Source organism: Ahaetulla prasina, chromosome 4, assembly GCF_028640845.1.
Source record: "Ahaetulla prasina isolate Xishuangbanna chromosome 4, ASM2864084v1, whole genome shotgun sequence".
Taxonomy (NCBI): Eukaryota; Metazoa; Chordata; class Lepidosauria; order Squamata; family Colubridae; genus Ahaetulla; species Ahaetulla prasina.
In genome coordinates, this window is record NC_080542.1 from 116934365 (window position 1) to 116957488 (window position 23124).

Sequence of the window (23124 nt, forward strand, 5' to 3'; positions counted from 1 at the left end):
TTACCTTTTAGTTAGCCACAGTCAAATTTTATAATTAAAATAAGAACCCTGAAGTTCATTCTCATTTCCCCCTCCCCCGCATTCTTCACTTCACTAAAAGAAAATAAATAGTCCAGGGCTACCAATGGTTTATACCTATGATAGATGTACAGATAGTCCTTAAGTTCCAACCAATCACTTAGCAATCATTTGAAGTTACAATTGTACTGAAAAAAGGGACTTACAACTGGTCCTTGCACTTAGAATTGTTGAGGCATCCCTATGGTCACATAATCAAAATTTGGACACTTGGCAACCAGCCTCTATTTATGATCCTAAGGGCAGGTCACGGTATATGATCTTCCCAGCCAATTTCCGACAAGCAAAGTCCATGGGGGAAGCCGAATTTGCATAAAGATTGGAGTGATGCGCTTAAACAACAATGGCAAAAAGTTCATAAAATTAGCCGGGAGTCATGTAACAACCACCTTGCTTAGCAATGGAAATTCTGGTCTGAATTTTGGTTGTAAATAGAGGTCTTCCTCTACACCCTTGAGAAAGACAGGTGATTCTTTTATTCTGGGTTCTTCAATTCTGACAATTAGGACAGGATGATGCATTGATCCATGGTGATTTATAAACCAATGGGGATTAATAAGCATAGTTCAAAGCTTAGCATGAGGCATGAATTCCATCACTGTGGCTATAAACCATGGCTTATGGTCAGCACAATGTTTGTAAATAACCACAGACTGAGAAAACAACTACAGGTAGAGATTAGTATTATTTATATCTTTACACGTTTGCTCAGAAAATCTCCTTTGAGAAGGCAACTCAGCTACAAAACACATAGTTTGAATGACAAAGATCTGAGGTTTACTACTAATAGCTCCAGTTGTGAGACCCAAAGGGGAAAAAAAAAGAAATTTGAAAGATACCGACAGTTAAAGTAAATAATGCTAACTTCCTAGTTGGTAGCAGGTATTTTAAGTATTTTAAGATTTTGATTGGGATTTCCATTTTCTACTTGAGATTTTAAAGCCAAACTATGATTTGATCTTTGAGTTGCTCTCTGGCTTACCTGTTCTTTCCTCCTCTATTTGCTCTAGTTTTATTCCAGAATTATCATAGATACCAAACCCTAGAATCTAGATTATTTTCAAATGTTAATAGGAAAATCAAACACTCTAATCTGGAGTGTGGAGGCGAATTGAGATTATTTATTTTGCAGTGACTCCATGTACATGGCACATGAAATCATGATAATGTCACGGTTCTGACCAAGGTAAGTTGTAAACAGAGGGAATCAAGGCCTTAAACAGCTAATCTACTCATGTTCCCTAAACATGGCTTTGTATGAATATTTAATATGATGAAGTTAATTCATCTACAGTGTTTTTTCTAATTAGAAATAATATCTACTAAAAGTACAATGACCCTTCATCTGAAAAGAATGACACAAATCTTTATTTTATTCCATACACATGCATCTAAAGCAGTTCTGTATTGATAAGCAGGCCTTCACTAAAAAAAAGAGGCGAAATAATTTTTATTGCTAGACCAATCTCAAACATATCAAACAACTATAAAGAAATGGCCATTTGGGGGGCATTTAATTAATCTATTTCTCCACAGCTGAATAGCTGCAGCATTTCTATATGTACTTTTTTTAATGGAGTAGGGCAGGGCTGTCAAACTCGCAGCCCACAGGCCAGATGAGTCACACGCTGGCCACACCCATGCCCGGTTTAGTGAAGGGGGAAAAAGTCGTGATACGTCACATGATGACACAAGTTTGACACCCCTGGAGTAGGGATTCTGTGTGTGGACTATGATATTGTCAACATAATGTTCCGCTTAGTTAAGTCAGTATAAGAAAGTCTAAAGTTCAAAGTTCAAAGCCTTTATTGTCATTGTACATCATGTACACAACGAAATTGGTTTAGCCTCTACTGGTGCTGTCTATACAAGAATACAAGACAACATGAGTGACAACATTGGACAACATTGTCTAATTCAAAGCTGTAGGACTACATTTTGAAGAGAGAGAAATAATAGGTTTCATTGTTGAAGAAGGATCTAGGAAGATATTTAAATCCAGGACCTAAACTTACCTTACAGAATAAATCTTGGAAAAATAGGTATTTTTAGGATGATGGGCATAATTATTAAGAAAACAACTGAACCATTACACACTGTTATTTTCATATTCCATTGATTTATATATTCAAATACATTTCCTGCACGGAGAAAGGAAAGGAAATGTTCTCCTGGTTGTATTTGAATACATTTGCAGGTGTAACAATTTCTACCACATATACTAATATGTGTACATGTCATGAATGTTCTGCCATTTCTCTGCCTCTCTTTGTTTCTAAGGAGAAAGGGGACTCTTTCCACAAGGAACAAATGCACAGTGCCAGGAAATCAGTTCAACACATACATTGCTGGGTTCATGGAGATTTCCCTCAGATCAGGAGTGAAATCCAGCAGGTTCTGATATGTTCTGGAGAACCGGTAGCAGAAATTTTGAGTAGTTCAGAGAACTGGCAAATACCACTTCTGGCTGGTGGGAATGGAGATTTTGCAGTATCCTTACCTGCCATATTCATCAAGCCACGCCCACAGAACCGGTAGTAAAAAAACCCTGGATTTTACTACCGCCTCAGATTGTTTGTGTACTTTTCTGAATTTTCCTGAAAACAAGATATACTGAATTCAAAGGGCTTTTTAAACTGCTGAGAGCCTATGCAAGAGGCTCATATGTTGCTGAGCCTATGGAAGAGCCTCAGCAACATATGTGACATGTTCATTTTTAAGGAATGTGCTGATCTCGATGGACCAATACTTTCTGGCAATAAGTATGGCTTCCAGATCTGGTTTATTTCCGGATCACCTGAACAGCCAGATTGCCACATTCCTGAAGAATTTTCCAGTGTTCTCCAAAAGATTTTATCTATTGAATACCGACCTTAGCACACAACCATTTTATACTACCTTTCTTCTCTTGCATCTTATAACAATGTAACTGTTCTGTTAATGATTTACATCTATTGAAAGCAACTGAAAAATAAAACCCTCAAGATTATACTTTAATTGCCGAAACGAAGAAGATCAATTCATCTTATCTTTTCAAGCAGGAAACCTTACTTTGAAGAGATCTGGAAGTAAAAAATCCTGGAGTTCTCCAATAAAAAAACAGATCAACAAAAACAGAAAAATAGAATAACAGAGTTCAGAAGGGACCTTAGAGGTCTTCTAGTCCAATCCCCTGCTCACATTTCAGAAAAGTGGTTGTTCAATCTCTTCTTAAAAACCTCTAGTGTTGGAGCACCCATAGCTTTTAGAGGCAAGTTGTTCCACCGATTAATAGTTCTAACTGTGAAGAAATTTCTTCTTATTCTAGGTTCCTTCTGTCCTTGATTAATTTCCATCCATTATCTTCAGATGATTTGGATAATAGGCTGACTCCCTCTTCTTTGTGGCAGCCCTTAGATATTGGAACACTGCCATCATATCACCCCAGTCCTTATTTTCGTTAAACTAAACATACCCAATTCCTGCAACCATTCTTCATACGTTTTATGCTCTAAAAAAAATTTGCTTCCTATATGGTGCAGTGTCATAATGTGGATTTCATCTCACTGTTATTAATAGAATTGGCTGCGAATATTCCAAAAGTCCTACCATCTGTAAATTTACTCTTGGCCCTTACACAGCAGGAGTAGCAATATAGCATCCATAGATGCAATAACACTCACCAAGCCACCAGATGGCACCCACTGATTCAAAAAAAAATTATTATTTTTTAAAAAGCCAACATTAAGAAAATAAAAAATCTATATATTTGCAGAGGATGAATAGAGAATCTCTTTCTTTTTTAAAATTTTACCTATTTTCATTTTGGAGTGGCACATGCAATTGTAACAAAATCTGAAAAAGAGTTCGATCCTTTATTATAGCCATGGTTACAAAAGGAATTATTAGTTAAATTCAAAAGCCCAACATAAACAGAATTTATGTTTGTTTTCACATTGATATTGTAGTAAATTTTAATTTCTCATTTTGTTTTCATCTACTCCGTGAAACCTATTAAGAGCAGCATAGCAATGTGTGAAATATAAAGCAAAATAGAATTTCTTCTTTTTGGGTTGTTTCTTCATCCATTAAAAAAATACCAGTGCGAAAATGAATCTTTGACTCTGTGTTTTGCTGAGTTTGTTGTTATAGAAATGGCTAATACATATTAAATATGTAAATGTAAAAAGTTGAGATTGTAATGTTATAATTTTATTCTACTTCCCTTAAGAATCTAAAGTCAATATTTTTCTTTCTTTTTTCCACTTTATCCTCTTTCTTTCTCTTCCCTTCACTCCTGCCATTGTCCCACTATTTTCATTTTCTTTTGCATTTTATATCCTGATAAATTTAATAAATTATTTAAAAAGACACTACTGAGAAATCTGTAGATTATACTCCAAAAAGTTCACTGCTTCTTCATTTTATTAATTTAAGATTACTGTTTTGTTTCAAATAGCCACTTTTGAGAAAACTGGAACTTTTTGATTGAGATAATTGTTAATTGCAAATAATTAACAATCTACCCATTATTTATTATTTTCCATTTCAGCTCTCACAATGCTTTACTTAACAAACTTAATTCCAAAAATAATACCTGCATCTGAACAACTTTGGAGAATGAGAACAGATTACCGGTATATATTCTAACAGTTTCTGAATCTAAGAAACAACATTTCATTTTACCTCTAAATAAAATTAATGTTTTGCTTTCCCCAAAGCTATATCCATTGCATTTTTAATCTTTTTTTAAATCTATAAATCCTTTACTCTCCAAATTTTAGTCTTTCAATTGCTGAAGCTTCTTACCTTACATCTTCTAGTCTGCTCCTTTTATTTAGAAGTTTTGCATTTAAATTATGTTCTTCATTATCTGCCAAACCTGAACTACAGTATCATGCTTATGTCCTGCTAGCAGAAGAGTTTTAGCCAAAAAGATAACAAAAACTGTTAAGGGAGCAACTTCCTCTGAATGACTGAGAGCCTTTTGCTATCGCTGCACTAAGTTGGAAGATATTTTTCCTTTCTGTGTTCCGGAAATACGTATAACCAAAACCAATGCTGGGCTAACAAGAAATGTTTCTTCCATGTGTTCTGCTTGGCAGACACCGTAAACCATTGCAGAGAAACATGTGATGTTTATAAATACAGTAAGGCCAATGTTGTCATAACCTCTCAGTAACAAAACACAACTCCACACACAAAAGCAGACAACAGAGTGGGAAAGATGAGCTTTGATTCCTTTAACCAGTTTATAGAAAGCCAACATGTGTTAATTATCTTCCCTTAAAGTAAACCAACTTTTATTACCAGGAGGATATGCAAAGCACATATGGGACCTTTTAAATGCATTTTAACAAACCTCAGCCTTACCAGACTACATTATTCTAACTACTTAAATATCTGCTCTGCCTGCCAAATATAGCTTCCATATTGGAATTCTAAAGTCACTGGCATCATAATTCTTCCATTTGTTGTGGCTATGATCCATCCTAGACTATGAAAAACTCTAGCTTGATCCAAGGCATTTGTCTGGTTATATTGATTTCCTCCTCCTAACAACAACAGCAGCAACAAGATTTCCATCTTGCCTTTTTGGTCTTATTTATTTCCTTCATGCCTTTCTGTGAAAGTATCTGGCTGCAGTTTAATCAATCTCTCTCTGTTGATGGTATCAACTGCATTAAAGTGTTAAAATAAAGTTTGCCTTGGAAGAGGCTGAAATTTAAGAGATGTCCCATTTTAATTATAACCCTTATTTCCTTCTGGCTCCCTTTAATGCCCAATATTTAAATTATTATCCAATCATGTTTTCCCTTAAGAATTCAAAACAACAGCATTTTCCCATGGGAAGGATTCCTATGATTAAATTCAAAATCTTGTTTCAAATCCGTCTGGATCCTAAGACCATTAAGGGAACAAGGATTTATTAATCAATCAATGCAGAGGCAATCTGACTCTTAATCCCCGGTGATATCTATATTGATTGAATAATCAAAACATCATGATAAAATTTGGATCACTGCAATGAGCTCTAAATGGGCTGCCTCTGAAGCTGCTTGGAAACTTGGTTCAGAATACAGTGGCACCAGCGGTGAAATCCACTTACCTTCGCTACGGGTTCGGGAATGTGAGTGCATGTACATGTGCTTGCTATGCTCATGCCTCTTCTGCACATGTTCAGAGCCTTCTGTGCATGCGGAGGGGGTAAAAAATGGGAAGTAATGATGTTCCAGCAGGTGGGCGGAGCCTCCCACCGCTACTGTTTTCATTGCTGAGTGGCACACACAATGTTGGCTGCTCCTAGTTTTGCCCATGTTACATCACTTCTGCATGAGTTGCACTGCTCCCAATTTCCTTCCAAGTGTAATTTAAGGTCCTGGTTACTTTAAAGTCCTACCTGGCTGAGGATTAGCTTATTTTTGGGATAACTTCTCCCTGAAGGTATCTGCCTGTCCCAAAAGAGTGGAGGTGATAGGCACATTCCAGTTCCAGTTTCTCAAAACACTGCCTCTTGATGGGTCCTTGAAAATGTGTTTTTTTCTGTTGCAGCTCTAGTCCAACAGAACACCACTACCCTGCCTGAGATCCAACAGGCCTCCACCTTTTTAACCTTCAGGAGATCATTCAAGATCTGTCTAGCCTCACAGATGCCAGGATAGGGTGAATCATAAAAGGAGAAAATGATGTGTTGAATTAGGGCAGGGTTGTCAAACTCACGACCACGGGCCGGATGCAGCACATGCGGGCCCCGTCCCTGCCCAGTTTAGCAAATGGGAAAAAACTGTGACGATGTGAGTTTGACACCACTGCATTAGGGATTTCTGGTTGTGATGTTTTTTGGGGGGAGGGAGTTATTTTAGCTGCACTTTTTTTATTGCTGTAAGCTGCCCAGAAATTGCCTTTAAGATATGCAACTTGAATAAGAAAAAGAATTCATAAGCAGTCTGGAGAATAGCTAGGGTCTTCAATAGCATCCTGATCATTATCAGGATATGGGTCAGTATATTATTCCAGAAGGTAATGCATAGAAAGCATATCATCCCATCCCATCTATTAGAATTTAGACACTATTTGATTGAGGGAACTCAAAATGTACCACCTCTACCCAATCTGACCCAATGGCCCAAACCCAAATCTTTTTTTCTTCTTCCTCAAAACATTTTGATCTACATATCATGTTAAGGCATGATTTGGAACCATGCACTCTACTTCATATATAATTTTAACACATGCGTTATTAGATTTTACTCTTGCCTCTTCTTTAAGAGATAAAAAAATATATATGGGGATCTCTCTTCAAGCTATTCTCACTATAAAGCCCCTATGAGATAGATAGGACTGATAAAGAACATCTGGTCCAAATCACTTGATAGGTTTCCATAAATATGAAATATGAATACATGTCACACAAATGGAGTGGCTTTCAACAAAAGGAGCATGTGCATGTTAGAATCGCTATATATGTTTATGTGAGGGATGGTGGAGGATAAAGAAGTTGAATATTAGCTAATCCTTATTAGAAGAGATTAACAGAATCTAAAAGAAACTTTAGTGGTCATCTAATTCAGTCTCTACCCAGTACAGGAGTTCTCAAAACAATCTTTCTCAACCTTTACAAAGGTTGAGAAACACTACTTCAGATAAATGGCTTTCCAATTTCTTTTGAAAACCTCCATGATGGGCACTCACAACTTCAGGAGGCAGGCAGTTCTACCACTTAAGAGCTCTCACAGGAAATTCCTCCTTATTTCAAATTTGGATTTTTCACTGTAGATCTTCCACCCACTGGTTCTTATTCTATCCCTGGGTGCTTTGAAGAATTCACTCCTTTTTTTATAATGTATTTCCATTTATTGGAAGATTGCTATCAGGCCTCCCCTTTTTAGTTTCAACATTCAGGGTGATGTTGATTATTAGATTTATAGGCTGCCAAACTCACTTCAACAATTTTCCTTCTCTCAACAATACCATGGCATAACTGAAAGCTTGCAATAGTGGTGAATGAACTGAAAGCATTAGTTCTTAAACTGGGTTGATATAGGCATAACCTATATGTGATAGAGCTATTTGTAACCGATTGTTTGAGAATCTACTTTGGAATTGCTGTTGCTAAAATATATATTTTGTCAACTATTTTTTTATTCTATTCAGGATGCTAATATACAAACTTCAAAAACAAAACAAAATTAGACATTTTTTTTAAAAGTGCCCCTGCTAAGACCTTTTGTAAAACAACAATCTTTTTTTTTCCTGGGGTTAATGACATTATTTGGGATCAGGAAAAAGAGTAATTGAGTCAAACAGTGTTAGAATCTCTGGTCTAAAGCTAAGGCAAATATAATATGTCATTGAAAGATCAGAATTTGACTATCAAATCAGCAGGATAAGGTAGTGATGTAAGATACCTAGCAGTTGCTTCTTTCCATGTATATATGTTAAGTAATCACAGCTGCAATAATATATTACTTCAGTACACGATTTGTGACAACTTTAGAGCTGATAATTTAATTTATCCTGCTGGAAAAAAGGAAGATGCAAAGCAACCTATAAGAAAACCAGAATGAACCTGAAATTTTTAAGAAAATATGAACGGAAAGCAAACATTTTGAGCTTTAAAAAATGGATCTAGAGAAACATATTGTTACATAGAAAAGAGAGAAAAATACTTTTAAGACCACCTGCTTTTCCTGAGCAAGAAAGTAAACTGAAAAGATGAGAGGAAAAAGAAAGGAATATATATTGAAAAACTTGGATCCAACGTTTGGTATCTCTTTGCATCCAAGGTAAATTTTCCCCACGTAACCTATTATTAACACTTCAGGGGTGAGTACATATGCCATCTTTCCGGATGCAAACTGGCTTCTGTTAAAGTACTGTAATTATAGCAAAGGGTTCTACAGGATACCAAACAGGCATTTTCAGCACTTGCTTGCAATGTGTTGTGTCAGAAATCACAGCAATAGAAACTAATCACCACCTGTCTGGCTGTCCTGCCATTCAAAAGGAAAAGACAACCAAATGGGACTGTGTAAAATGAGCCATCCAAACCTCAAAGTTGATACCTTCAGCTTCATTCACAGCATATTAAAGGGCTTAGCTAGATTGGGTGATTATTCCTGTGCTTTTTCTTGTCTCTTGCCTTTTTTAAAAAAAATATTTATTTTATTTATTTATTAAAATTTGTTAAACAAAAATGAGAACAAGAATAAAACAATAAAAATACAATGACAGGCATGATAGGCACTGTTACTGCACTTATGCACGCCCCCTCTATTGACCATTTAAGTATGGTGTAGGTTTTCTTTGACTTACTGTTCATTATTCCATAACATTGCTTTGTGATGTACGTACTAATTTTTCTATTTTTTTTAAAGTAACCAACAGAAGAGGGGGTAGTCCTCTAGCAAGGGACCTTTATTTATAAGATGTAAGAAGTGTTCTTTTGAGTCCAATTCTAAAGATAGAAATAAACTCTTCTGTTTCTTCCATTCCAAACATCATGGATTCAGCTCGATAAAGGAAGTTATCTCTTTCCCCTGAAGGGCTGATGTCTTTTCTATGCACTTTTCCTCCTCTCTGGTTTCCTCAGTCTGTTTTTCAAGGACTAAAAATAGAATATGTGCTTGTAAAGATGCTTCCTTATACTTTCTCTGTCCTTTCCCATCATTTCCTTCCTTAGAAGCACTTACCGTATATACTCGAATATAAGCCGATCCGAGTATAAGCCGAGGTCCCCAATTTTACCCCCAAAACTGGGGTAAACTGGGGACTCGAGTATAAGCCGAGGGTGGGAAATGAGGCACCTACCGGTTGGGGAAACCCTCCCTCCCTCAGCTGAGAAGGCTGGCGGCTCCCCCGCCCCGCCCTCTCACTGCACCGGCAGGGCTTCAGTCCGGTAAAATGTGAAAAAAAGAAAAAAAAAAACCTCGAGTATAAGCCGTATATACTCGAGTATAAGCCGAGGGGCTTAAAAAAAAAAAACTTGAGTATAAGCCGTATAGACCCGAGTATAAGCCGAGGGGACGTTTTTCAGCACAAAAAATGTGCTGAAAAACTCGGCTTATACTCGAGTATATACGGTATCTGAAGATTCGGAACAAGATACATCTACCCATCTTCTCAACAGCTACTGTCGTGACTCTTTTTTTTGAGGTTTTTTTTTTGTGAAAACTAGTAATATTCCCATCCAGAGAAATCTTGACTGCTGATCAGAAAATTAATTTCTTGGCAGAGGTGGACATTTTAACTCATGACATACCTCCAGTGGTCTACCAGAGATCCAAGCAAGAAGTATAGAGGAATCAGTCCACACGAAACAATGCATTGTTGAGTTTATAATATATTTATAAATGTTAGTTCTTGCTACATTAATAACTGCAGCAATGCTTTGGACTCTCTATGCAAAGCATGCTCTTGAGGAATTCACAGACAAATGCAGAATTCTAAGACTCTATTTTCACAGGAGTTTTGCACCAATGATTAACTTCCGTTTCAAAATCCTATACTACCTACTAAAATCAGGCAGTTCCCTTGCTGGCAATAATGTATTTTATTCAAAGAGAGTGAGCACTGAGATTTTGAAGGGGAAAAGGGTTTTTTAAAAAGAAATATCTGATCTAAGAAGTAAAAGTGATTATTTCTCCTGGAATAGCCCCCATTTGCACTATTTTAAAGTAGCCTTTTGTACCAGCAGTGAATTATTTTTAGTTTGGAAAAGCCTTAGTGATGAAGGTGATCATAAATAGATCCCAAACTATAATTAATTTGATGCTTATATTCTGTTCTACAAGGCTAAATACCCTGTGGAAAAAAGTTTTTAGGGAAAAAACTACTTTCAGCAGTATGAAAGATTATTATTTAATACCCGTTCTGATACAGAAGTTTATGAAAATTTGCTGGAGCACGAATAAAAGCCCACATGTACTCTTGTACGTACTTAAAAATCATGGGAAGTAGAATTAGGCAAAGTGGGATAGGGCTAAGAAATGGATGCTATATATTTCCCCAAATGTAGCAAAAAGTGAAGATTTGCACTTCGCTTTACAATTTGTGGAGGTTAACTATCATCAGTGCTCAGAACTAGAGCTACAGTATATAGTACAGTTCTATTGATGCTTACTCTCTAGTTCAGTTCCACTGGTTTTTCTCCAGGAACTACCAGTAGTTCTCGACTTACAACCATTCATTTACCAACTGTTCATAGTCACCATAGCCACATGATCAGAATTCAGGCACAATGGAAATTCTGGTCCCAATTATGTTCATAAATTGAGGGCTACCTGTATTCCAAAGATTGTGAGATTCTAATTGAAAACCAAAAATGTCATACAATTCAGTTCTATCTATCACAGTCCCAATATCTCAGCAGGATATTATGGAAGGATCTAAGCTTCAAATACAATGAATCTATTTAGATTCTTTCTAAAATAAGCATTCTGTTTTTTCATAAACAAGAAGTGGGCTGTTCAATATGCTATTCAATCATTCCCACCTGGTTACTTTTATCAGCAAAGATAGCTAAACAAAGTGCAGTTTACCTATGAGTTTCTCTGGCATGAAACCAGGATTTCTGCTGAATCTCTCTTAAACATTTCTTTTAAACAAGAAATGGTGGCCAAAAACAAATCAAGGTTTTTAAATTAGGAACATAGGTCAGCATTCCTGGTTTGAAAATGGTGGCAGTAACCAAATGATGGAAGAAGGTTTGATTGTTCTTCCTAATCAAGGTGCAGCCTGAACTAGTAGGTTTAGTTCACTACTGTGAAATAAACTACTGTTTATTTATAAAAATCTATATGATCATTAGGTGGCACTAAAGGGAAACAGTAAACATCAACTTTTTGGTACCATAGTGGTTACTCTAAGTTTGTAATCAGATCCAATAACCATAGACATTACTGGCATGATATGTAATTGCATCTAATGACCAGTGCATACCTTTTAGTAAATTATGGTTTGGTTCAGCACAATTGCCTTGATTCACACAACAAAACAGGTCCAAATCAAACTAGTATTTTATTTACTAGGAAGATGGTGAACAATACTCACTACAATCAGTTAAGCAGTTAGGATTTTTGTTTAGCCTGGCACATGTCCTTTCAGTGTTTGATTCCTTTATAATGAATCTATCCATGGATTACTTTTGGCTACTCCTGTTCCGCACTAAAAGTATTTTTTCAACAGCTTTATGATCACTGTTTATGATTAAGACAATCAGTCCTAAGAGCAGTTATTTCTAGAATAAGTACAATATAATTATACAAGACACGGAACTACAAGCTATCCAACCATGTATAACTCAACATATGGCAGCAATCCAAGATGTATGATTAGTTTGATTCACTGTATGTGAACCCAGAAAATTTGATTGATAAACTGTATTGAACTTAAGTAAGTTATCTGAACTTAGATACTACAAAAAGAAGGTGATGAACTCCATAATGGACAATTCTTAATTTGGAAGTCAAGCTTAACTTAAACCTCTGCAGCATTCCATCAATTTTACAGCCATTGTTTAACAGGTCAACTGGTTAACCTTCTTTTTAACATTCTGTAACGAGACTTATTTTAACACATTTGGCAAAATAATTCAGGGGGAAAAGACAAAGGGGGATGATTTTCACACATTTGTGTCATTTTTATGGCCCTGCAGAAGCAGGTTCTCATATGAAAGAGACAACCAAAGAACACACTGAATAACTGAAGGTCTCGCACTTACCCTTACATCTCCATTGATCGCTCTAGGCTTGTGATTAAAGACATGGGCAGGATCCTTGTTGTAAACTTTAAGGAAAGATTTGTCTTGAATATTCCTAGGATTAAAAATAAAACACACATGCACACATAAGGGAAGAAAGGACTTCATTTCAGCCCATTTACTTTATTTGAATAATCCAGGTAGTGACATGCCAGCAACTGGTGAATGAAGAAGCCATGCAATGCAAGCTATGAACGATAAAAACATTGCTCATTCATCCCTTGGAAGGGAATATTCTTCTAAGATAAACTCATTTTCGGTTTCATTAAAGATACTAGATGCAAAGTAATGACAGTATAAAATCCAACATCTTTCATAAATATTTTTATTGGCTTTTATCAGTACCTTAATACCCAGGCAGTCATATCTTCTCTGATTCGAAGTAAGGATACATATTAAAATAAAGCATCAAAACAATATTTGTCAAAGTTCCTTAGGAGTAAAATACTTGAGTAACAGATTAACTTAAATTATTTCAAATGCATAAAGTGAGATCTATTGCTGAATAAACATGAACTGCTTGAAACTGCAAATATCTATAAAACATGCCCAATATTAAAGTGTTTTGTTTGAAATTGATTCTCAAGGTGAATTTCCAGTTAACAAAACTGATATCTAACTCCATAAATTAAAAAGTCAATGGGCTTCCCATTTAGTTTAAAACCTACCTTAGAGTTTACAGATTAGAGGTCTGGAGTAAATCCTGCTGTTTTCTCCTTCTGCAATAAAGGGCTACAAAGAATGTAATCTAAACACATTTAAAGTTCTGGTGCCTTTCATTTAGCACTAACCATCCTCAGAAAATCTGCACGTTATACTGAATTCCTCTACTCCAGGTGCAGCTATAAGTTTAGTGGGCTGATCTTAATCAGTGGGATTATCATTTAGATGGAGGAGGGGAAAGAGAGAGACATGGTGAAGGATTTTTGGAAAGATCTAGTTTCTTTTAAAGTTACAGTGATTCTGGTAATTGCTTTGAATCTGTAACTAGTTAGAACTTGCATTGCTTCTATCAAATTCAAGCAGTATGTCAGGAAAAGTCAGAGAGCTGAAAAGACGAAGCGATGTTCACTGTTAAGAAATGTAGGGTTAATTAGATGTTTAGATATAATGAAGTCAGCATTGAGCAGAAGCCACAAGAAAAGTATGTACCCATGGGCAATGGAAGTTTATCGCAAGGTATTTTGAACCCATCATTTTCATGTCACCCTGTGTGTGTGTGTGTGTGTGTGTGTGTGTGTATGAGATAACAAAGCACTACAGGTAGTTCTCAATTTATGACCACTTGTTTAATGATGGTTCAAGGTTACGATCAGTGTTGGGTTTCTACCGGTTTGCTCCAATCGGGCGAACTGTAGTGGTGGCAGCGGGAGGCTCTGCCCATCTGCCAGTGCGCAGAAGCGTCATGCGTGTGAGCGCACGCCCACAAGCAAACCCACTCCTGGTTACAATGGTGCTAAAAAGTGACTTATAATCCACCCATAAAGTTAGGACTGTTGCACTATGTGCTGGGGTTATGTGATCATGATTTGGGAACTGGCTCACATTTATGACAGTTCTTGTGTACTGTAGTCATGTGATCACAATTTGCAACCTTCCCAAGCACCTTCTAAGCAACAAAGTAAAAGGGGAAAACCAGATTTGCCCAACTATAGGTAGTCCTTGACTTACAACAGTTTATTTAGTGACTGATTTATGACAATTTATCACATTTATGACCGTTACAGTATCTTCATAGTCACATGAATATTTAGATGCTTGGTAACTGACTCAGATTTGTGACGGTTGCAGTGTCCCGGGTTCATGTGATCACCTTTTGTGACCTTTTGACAAGCAAAGTCAATGGGGAAGCCAGATTCACTTAACAACCATGTTACTAACTTAACAAATGCAGTGATTCACTTAGCAACTGTTGCACAAAAAATTCATAAAATGGGGGAAAATTCACAAGAAATGACTCACTTAGCAACAAAAATTGTGGCTCAATTGTAATTGTAAGTCGAGGACTACCTGTTTATGATTCAGAGTGACCACAGTAAAAATGGCTGTAAAATCACATCCAGTTATGTGACTCAGTTAATGACTGCAATGCTTAATGATCAAAATTCTGCTCCCAATTGTGATCTGCCTGGCTGGGGAATTTGGGAGGTAAAGTCCACATGTCTTAAAATTACCAAAACTGGGAAACACTAAGCTAGCTCCTTCCTACTATCTAATATTTAGCATTAAAGTTGATCAAGATAAACAAGGCTTTCTAAGACAGCAGATCACAACTTTTCAATCACAACAAAGTAAGGATGAAACTGAATACATAATAGAACAAAGAGGCAACATTATTTCTATCATCTTCTCTTAAGTGCTAAGTTTCTACCTGCAGATTATGTGCATGTCTTAGGAACATAAGAAGTTGCTTTTTGCCAAGTTCAGTTTTGTCAACACACTGGCTGGCATTTCGGGCAGGTGTCTTGCCACTCCTGTTTGGATAGTACATCTGGATCCTATGTACTGGTTTAAATAGGCAGGCACATAAACATGTACACCCACACAAACGAGAACATAGTTTGTCCTTCAGTAACAGTGGTGGGCTGCTGCTGGTTCAGACCAGCGGCTGGTCCTGCTCACCTGCCCTGGCGCTATCACATCCTATATAATCGCTAGTTTTTCGATGCCCCGCACATGCAAGCAGGCGCACACGTTCACATTTTCGGTTCCAGTTGAACCAATTATTATAACCGGCAGCAGCCCACCACTGCTCAGTAATCTGAAATCACAAATTCAGTTCTACATCTCCAGGGCTCTATCAGCTCGGATTTTTTCACACATGTAGATGTCTAAGCAACAGACGCCTGGCAGAACACAACTGTCTGAGGAAAGTTTTTTCAACCCTAGGGCCTAACATTGAACATCTCCCCAAGAAACCCTTTGCTTTTATAAAAGTGCTGATTTTTCACATATTTCATAGCCTTTTCAAGGTTTCACAGTAACCTATTCAAATATTGAAAAAGAAGGATAAAACCCACCAGCAATATCATTATCATAATGATAACAAAAATGACAACATTAGGAAGAGTCTGCCCTTTACAGCAGGAGTCCCCAATCCCTGGGCTATGGCCCACTAGTGGGCTGTGAGCTCTTTGCAACCGGGCTGTGGAAGCGGCAGGTAAGCATGTTGCATGCACATCCCCACTTGCACGAGCAGCAGGTGAACACATGCACATATGCTACATTTGCGTGAGCATGGTATGCGTGCATGTCGCTCACACAAATAGAGCTGTGCATGCATGCTTGCCGGCCGTTTTGCAAGGAATAGTCCCTACTCTCCCTCCGCTGGTCCACAAAAGTTGGAATGGTTGGGGAACTCTGTTTTACAGAAATGTCTCTGAGTGGGGAGTGCGTGTGGGGGATAACTTTGTGACCTAGTCTCTGCAATTTTCTTGGCAAGATTTTCAGAAATTGTTTGCCCTTGTGTTCTTCCATGGCTGAGAAAGAATGACTGGCTGAAGTAACAATGAAACAATAAACCATTGTTATTTCAAGAAGTTTAGTGGCATGTTTAGATTCCTCCTTCATATTAAAAGAAAGCTAGAAGTTTAGAGCTCATTCTGAGCTAGCCTGCCTAGTATTTTTACTCTTGTTTACTGAATAAAAGTAAGGGGAGGGAATGATGACAAATCCTCACATAGCTTCTAAGCTTTTCTTGTTGTAAAAGTCTTGGACTCTCAATTCCCATCCCAGAATCATGTGCCATCGAGCCAAGGTCAGGTCTTGCAAACTTCTCCCCATAATAGGGTCATGATATCATTGTATCAGATTTTGATAAAAACCTCAGGATTGGTGTGATTTGTTGTGAGATTCTGCAAAAAGCACAGCTATCCAAGTGTCTCATGGTACTGTGGAAAATGGCTGCGCTCTTGGTATAACTTACTTAGGAGCTTATTTAGGAGCTCCTTGCAATTTGTAACAGATTTGGGTATCATCTTGCTTGGTGTGCATACTTTTTATGTTTTGCTTTTAAATCTTTTTGCTTGAGCTAAAAATAAAGCTTAAAGCTCCTTTTACTTACTGGAATGTTTATTGTCTCTCGGTCTAAAAGAACCAATTGCCTTTTGGTATACCAGTATTTTATCATACATAGCTGAATACAAAAAGCATCCATGGGAGCCATTTTGTGAGAGTATCTAAGGCATAACTTCGAAGTCTGTCTATAAACCTAAAATATCTGGATCTCTTCAACTCATGTAATATACACTTTCTATTCATATTAAACATTTTCATACATTAGAGTATAATCCCTCCTGTGATACTTGCCAAAACAGTGGAGCAAGGTCATCCAGGTGGCTTCATGCCTAAAATGGGACCAAAACTCATGATCTCTTGACTTCTATTCACATGCCTTAACTACACCAAAATGGCTGCCAAATAAATATCTTCTGATCAATAAAGAGACCAGAACTGTCTGGTGCATTCTTGGGGTAGAGGTGGTGTGGCATAAGGCACCAGTTTACTTTTGGTAAACCAGTATTTTATCACACACAGCCAACTATTGAATACAAAAATCCATCAATGGCAGCCATTTTGTGAGAGCATCTGAGGCATAACTTCAAAGTTTCTGTTTGATTTAAACCTAAAATATTTGAATCTCTTCAACTTACATGATATACACTGGCTTCTCAAACACTTTCATACTACGGAAGATAAATATAAATGGATATATTTTGTTGGTAACATGGAGCCACAGAAAAACAGGAAGCTTGTAGCATTTCCTAGACCACTGGGATTATTATGAAGTTCAGGATAATTTTAATTTGCTACATTTCTTTTTTTAACTGTTAAACTCTATGGCCATATGACACCCTAAAATCTATTTCAGAAACTTCCTGCAAATAATTAATCCAGATTTCTGGAAAAAAAATAATAGATTGCTTCTACAACAACGTATCAGGAAGAAAAGAAAGAGGAAAACTAAACATTAAAGGTACAGATAATGTCTGCAAAGGTGTCTTTCTAGACATTTTAGCTCTGGACCCATCCACCAAAGGAATATCACTCCAAAAAATTATTCTGGGCAGACTGAGATCTTGAGGAAAATATTGGAATATTGTATGATTTAATGGTCTTTGGAATATTGCATGATTTAATGGTCTTCAAAATTTTTAACAATTCAAAAGTTTTTTGTTTTTTTAAAGAAACCTGGGAGCGGGAGGGATCAACTGGAGATACTATAAGCATCTTGGTACTTCTGGCCAACATATTGCCAATCTTTACAAAGAAACCTACCTCAAGCTATAGAATTTCACTTACCTCACGTCACTTAATTCATAATAGATGTTTCTGCTCTCATCCTTGATATATATTGCCACACTGGGGGACTCCAACATTTTCATTGTCAGTTGTTGGGGAAAGGCACTTACAAAGAGGGCACGAATAGTGTCTGTGCTTGTAATCTCATTAGGCATCCTTAGCTGTTTAGTTTCATCTCCATACTGCAGATATAAAACCCCTAGAAACAAAAGGAAACAATAAGAAATTACCACAAATAAAGCAGAGTTTAGAAGACACAAATATATATTCTTTTCAATTCCAAACTGGGAAAAAAAAGATAAGAATTCTCTGGGTTACTGATTATATTGTGTCAAATCATACTAAAATTATATTGTCCTATTCTCAGTTACAACAGTTTTACTACAGGGTCCCAAGATTCACTATTTGCAGTTTGATAAAAAGTTTTTATACTGTGTAAACCAATATATTTGCCCAATTTGCATTTTAGAAGTAATGGAAGAGATGGTGCCATTTATATCTCAAATCTGAGGATCACAGGTAAAGCTATCAATGTACAGGTAATCCTCTACTTACAACAGTTGATTTAGTGACCATTTAAAGTTACAACAGCACTGAAAAAAGTGAGTTAGGACCATTTTTCACACTTGCAAACATAGCAGCATTCCCATGGTCACGTGATCCAAATGTGGATGCTTGACAACTTGTACATATTTATAAAGCACTATCCTAGGGTCACATTTTATGACCTTCTGACAAGCAAAGTCAATAGGGAAGCCAGATTCATTTAACAACCGTTAAGTTGCTAACTTAACAACTTGCCACAATTGTGGCAAGAAAAGTTCTAAAATGGGACAAAATTCACAACTGTCTATTCACAACTATTGTTGCTTATCAACAATAATTTTGGGCTCATTTGTGGTCATAAGTGGAGGACTACTTGTACTGACTCTTGGAATCTGGAGTCCAGACGAGGTGTAACAGACTTCGACTGAATAGCTACGGCTGCTTGGATTCTCCCAGGATGGATTCTCCATTGCAGATATTAAAATCCTTAATTTTGGATGAGGTTTTATTTTCTCAATCAAGAGTGGTGTGCAATTTGGGGGGGCCCTCTGGGCTTGCAGTTACTGCTCAAAACATAGCTGTGGCCAGGAGAACTTTTGCAAGCCTTCATGTAGTGCATCCCTTTTGCCCTTTCCTAGAGTGAGAGGCTCCAGAATTCTTCACAATTGGAATAATCCAATCCAATCATGAAGTGACTCACACCAAGATCATTTCATGACTGGATAACCGCAATCCCCTGTACATGAGGCTGTCCTTGAACACTACCCAGAAGCTACAGTTGGTTCAAAATGTAGCATTGCAAGCAGTGATGGAATTCTCCAGGTCTGCCTATGCGTCACCACTACTATGGGAGCCACATTGGCTGCAAGTCGTTTCTGAGTGCAATTCAAGGTGCTAGTTCTTACCTATAAAAAACTCTATATAGCTCAGTCCTTGGATGCCTGAGAGACTGCTTACAGGTAGTCCTCGAGTTATGAATATAATGGAGCCTGCACATTCCATTCGTACCTTGAGGATTCGTAGGAGTTAATCTCATATCTTGAATGAGATCACTCCCTGCTTTCATTACCTATTCACTAAATTAATGTGTGGGCGAATGCGTGGTTCATTAAATGCACATATCTCAGGGTGGGAAAGGCCATGTGGGGGGGGGGCTAGTGATGGAATAGGCCCCCAAGCAAGGGTGAAATCTAAAATTTTTTGCCACCGGTTCTGTGGGCGTGGCTTGGTGGGCAGGGCCAACTTGACATCACTCATGTCACTCTTTCTTTCTTCTCTTTCTCTCTTTCCCTTCCTTTTATTTCTTCTCTCCCTCTCTCCCTCTCTCTCTCTCTCTCTCTCTTCCTTTTCCTTCCTTCCTTCCTTTCTCGTTCTTTTCTTCTTCTCTCTCTCTCTCTTGTCAGCCCCACTGTGCCAGGGCTCTCATTCTGGTGGTGACGGCAACTGACGGAGCCAACCGCCCCATATTCCAGCCACCCGGGAAGCCTCCACCGGCTAGCCTTGCATCTTGTTGCTTGCTGGTGGCTCCCTCTTCCGGTCGCTGCTTCCGGGACTGTTGCCGCGACCTCAGATTTTCTCGTTGCTGCCGGCCTGCTACCGCCTCTCAGCTGAGGGGCGGACAAGAAACAACAGGCGCTCAAGTTGGTACTGGCTGCTTCCATGGCTTCGCTCCACCATTGCTACCAGATCGCCGAACCAACCGCAACGATCGCCTGATCCAGTCCGAACCAGAAGCATTTCACCCCTGCCCCAAGGCCTCCCCAACCCACTAAGATTCCTCATGCTTCCCCCACACTGCCGCGCCGGACTCACTTATCTTGTAAGGATCTGTCTCCTCTCTGCTAAGGTTTCTTTCCCTTTGAGGGAGAGGCGAGTCGATGGAAGCTCCTGAGCGTAAAAAGTGTTTGGGGCATCTGTCTCCCACTCCTCTTCCCCTCCCCAAACTCCTTTCTGCCACCATTGGGACACTTTTCACCCAGACAGAGACTGAAATCTTCATCTGAGTGCAAATAGGGTCTCTGAAAGGGATTCGCTCCGTTGTTAAAGGCCTCAGAGGCATCTATGGGGCGTTTCAAAATGGAACAATTCCTTCGTTTCCAAAGGCCCTATTTGCACACAGATGAAGCTTCCAGTCTCCATCAGGTTTCCATCTAGGGTAAAAGTGGTGGTGGCGGAAAGGAGTTGGAGGGGCAGGAGCAGGAGACAGGCACTGCAAACACTTTTTGTGCTGTGAATGAAAGTTTCTGGGGTCTTTGATCTAGCAGGAGTTCAGGCACCCAGTCTCTGCAAAAGACTGTTATGACACCCAAGAGCTTCCAACAACTTTCCCTCAAAAGCAAAGAAACCACGGAAAGAGGTGACAGATCTTGTAAGGTAAGTGAGTCCAGCATGGCAGGATGGGAGGGGGAAGCAGTTATAGAAGGCGGGATGAATGGGGTGAATGTTGCAGACCTCTGCAGCTGTTCATAAGGGCAAACAATTGCTGTGATGCTGCAACATTCATAATTTTGGGACTTGCTCATAAACACTAGGGGGCACTTATCTCATAACTTCAAATGGGTGCTAAATGAACGCTCATAACCTGGGGATTAGCTGTATTTCCAATCATTTCTACCTGCTCAATACAAACCAGCAGAGCAGTTGTGCCCCAGGTCCCCTTCATTAAACAGCCATCATATGAGACTAATGAAGCTCCTCTGTTGTGGCACACATGCACATGCAGAACAGTATCACCCAGTGATAAGGATGGGGCTATCTCTCTATGGGTTCTAGAAAATGTTGAAAATCTGGCTTTGATCCCAGACCTAGGGTTGATGTTTATGATTAAGGTCCCTGTTTTGTCTTGTTGATTTCACAGTTTAGATCATTTTAGTTTGAGTTCTCTGATTTAATGCTTTAATGCAACAGTAAGGATTTCCCCAACTCCAATATATAATCCCTTACCTGCGCAAGTAATGAAACAGAGAGCAGTATGAAAGTGACGAAAATATAGCATCATGACATAATTTGCTGAAAGGCAAACTGAGATACTGTCTACAGATAAATATCTGCATTTCCAGAGATAATACAGCATCCTTTACTCAGGACACAGATCTTTGGAGAAAAGCAGAATATAATGATTAACAATACTTCCTGTAAAGTTGGATGAATTCCTTCGCAGGCAGCAATTATTCTTGCCATCCTCAGCATTAACTTTTCCAGGGACAATTTCAGAACTGTTCTTGAAGTCACCTTCATGATTTTTGTGGTAGTTCTAATCTAAACTTTAAGCATTATTTTTCCATTAGTTGTTCTCACCTAATTATATGTGGTCCATACAGTCTAAGGCAAGACAAGAAACAGAAATCTGTGGGGTTGGGGATAAAAAAAAGTAACAATTGCATTTTACCTATATAAACCCCACTACACTAAGCCAATCTTATCCCAAAATTTATGACCATAGAATTACAATTTTAAGTGTTTGACATAGCTTTTAGATCTCTGCATTGCATACTGTACCCAACAATATTGTGGCATGCAGTATTCTAGGTGCACAATATATGATAAATTTCCACCATGCTACTTTCCTAGACTTCAGAAAGTCTTATCAAACATAAGAGGATGGTTGTAAGTCCCTTTCTTCAGTACCATCAAAACTTTGAATGGTCACTGAACGAAAAGTCATAATTTGAGGACTACCTGTATTATAAAAAGAATATCACTGAATGATTTTTATGTCATTTCAACAAATTACCATTGGTAATTTCACTGATTTTCATGGAATAGGAATACCGTATATACTCGAATATAAGCCGATCCGAGTATAAGCCGAGGTCCCCAATTTTACCCCAAAAAACTGGGGTAAACTGGGGACTCGAGTATAAGCCGAGGGTGGGAAATGAGGCAGCTACCGGTCGGCGAAACCCTCCCTCCCTCGGCCGAGAAGGCTGGCGGCTCCCCCGCCCCGCCCTCTCACTGCACCGGCAGGGCTTCCCCGCGCTAAAGCAAAAGCCCGCCAAGTTCGCGCCGGCCGGTATAATGTGAAAAAAAGAAAGAAAAAAAAACTCGAGTATAAGCCGTATATACTCGAGTATAAGCCGAGGGGACGTTTTTCAGCACAAAAAACGTGCTGAAAAACTCGGCTTATACTCGAGTATATACGGTACTTTGGGAGTATACATTTTAGTTCACATGGCAATTTTAAGGTCTGTTTAGATCTCCCTGTTGTGATGGGTAATGGGTTCTTATGTCCTTACCTGGAGAAAAACCACTTTTACCCGAATTGGGGTAATTTACTCAGGTTTGGGAAGTACTATGCTAGGATGTCAAGCTTTTCAGCCAATAAATTATACAAGACGGGAAATTGGTGTCCCAGAACATCCAAAGGACACCAGATTGGGAATACAGATTTTGATATTCTGGAGGAATACATTGTCTATATACTTTGATAAATAATAATAACAATAATAATAACAACAGAG

General features: G+C 38.2%; 1 protein-coding gene across 19 annotated transcripts in view; it reads right to left on the reverse strand.

Annotated features, from left to right (window-relative positions):
- KIAA1217 (KIAA1217 ortholog) overlaps positions 1-23124 on the reverse strand; it is a 221920-nt gene that overhangs the window by 75524 nt on the left and 123272 nt on the right. For 18 of the 19 annotated variants that reach the window (XM_058184027.1, XM_058184046.1, XM_058184034.1 and 15 more), the window contains 2 exons: positions 18119-18317; positions 12779-12872 (listed from right to left, as the gene is read on the reverse strand). In XM_058184027.1, the coding sequence (XP_058040010.1) occupies positions 12779-12872; positions 18119-18317 (293 nt within the window). Of the gene's footprint in view, positions 1-4866; positions 5046-12778; positions 12873-18118; positions 18318-23124 lie in introns of those variants that run through there. The other variant, XM_058184042.1, reaches the window with a different exon arrangement.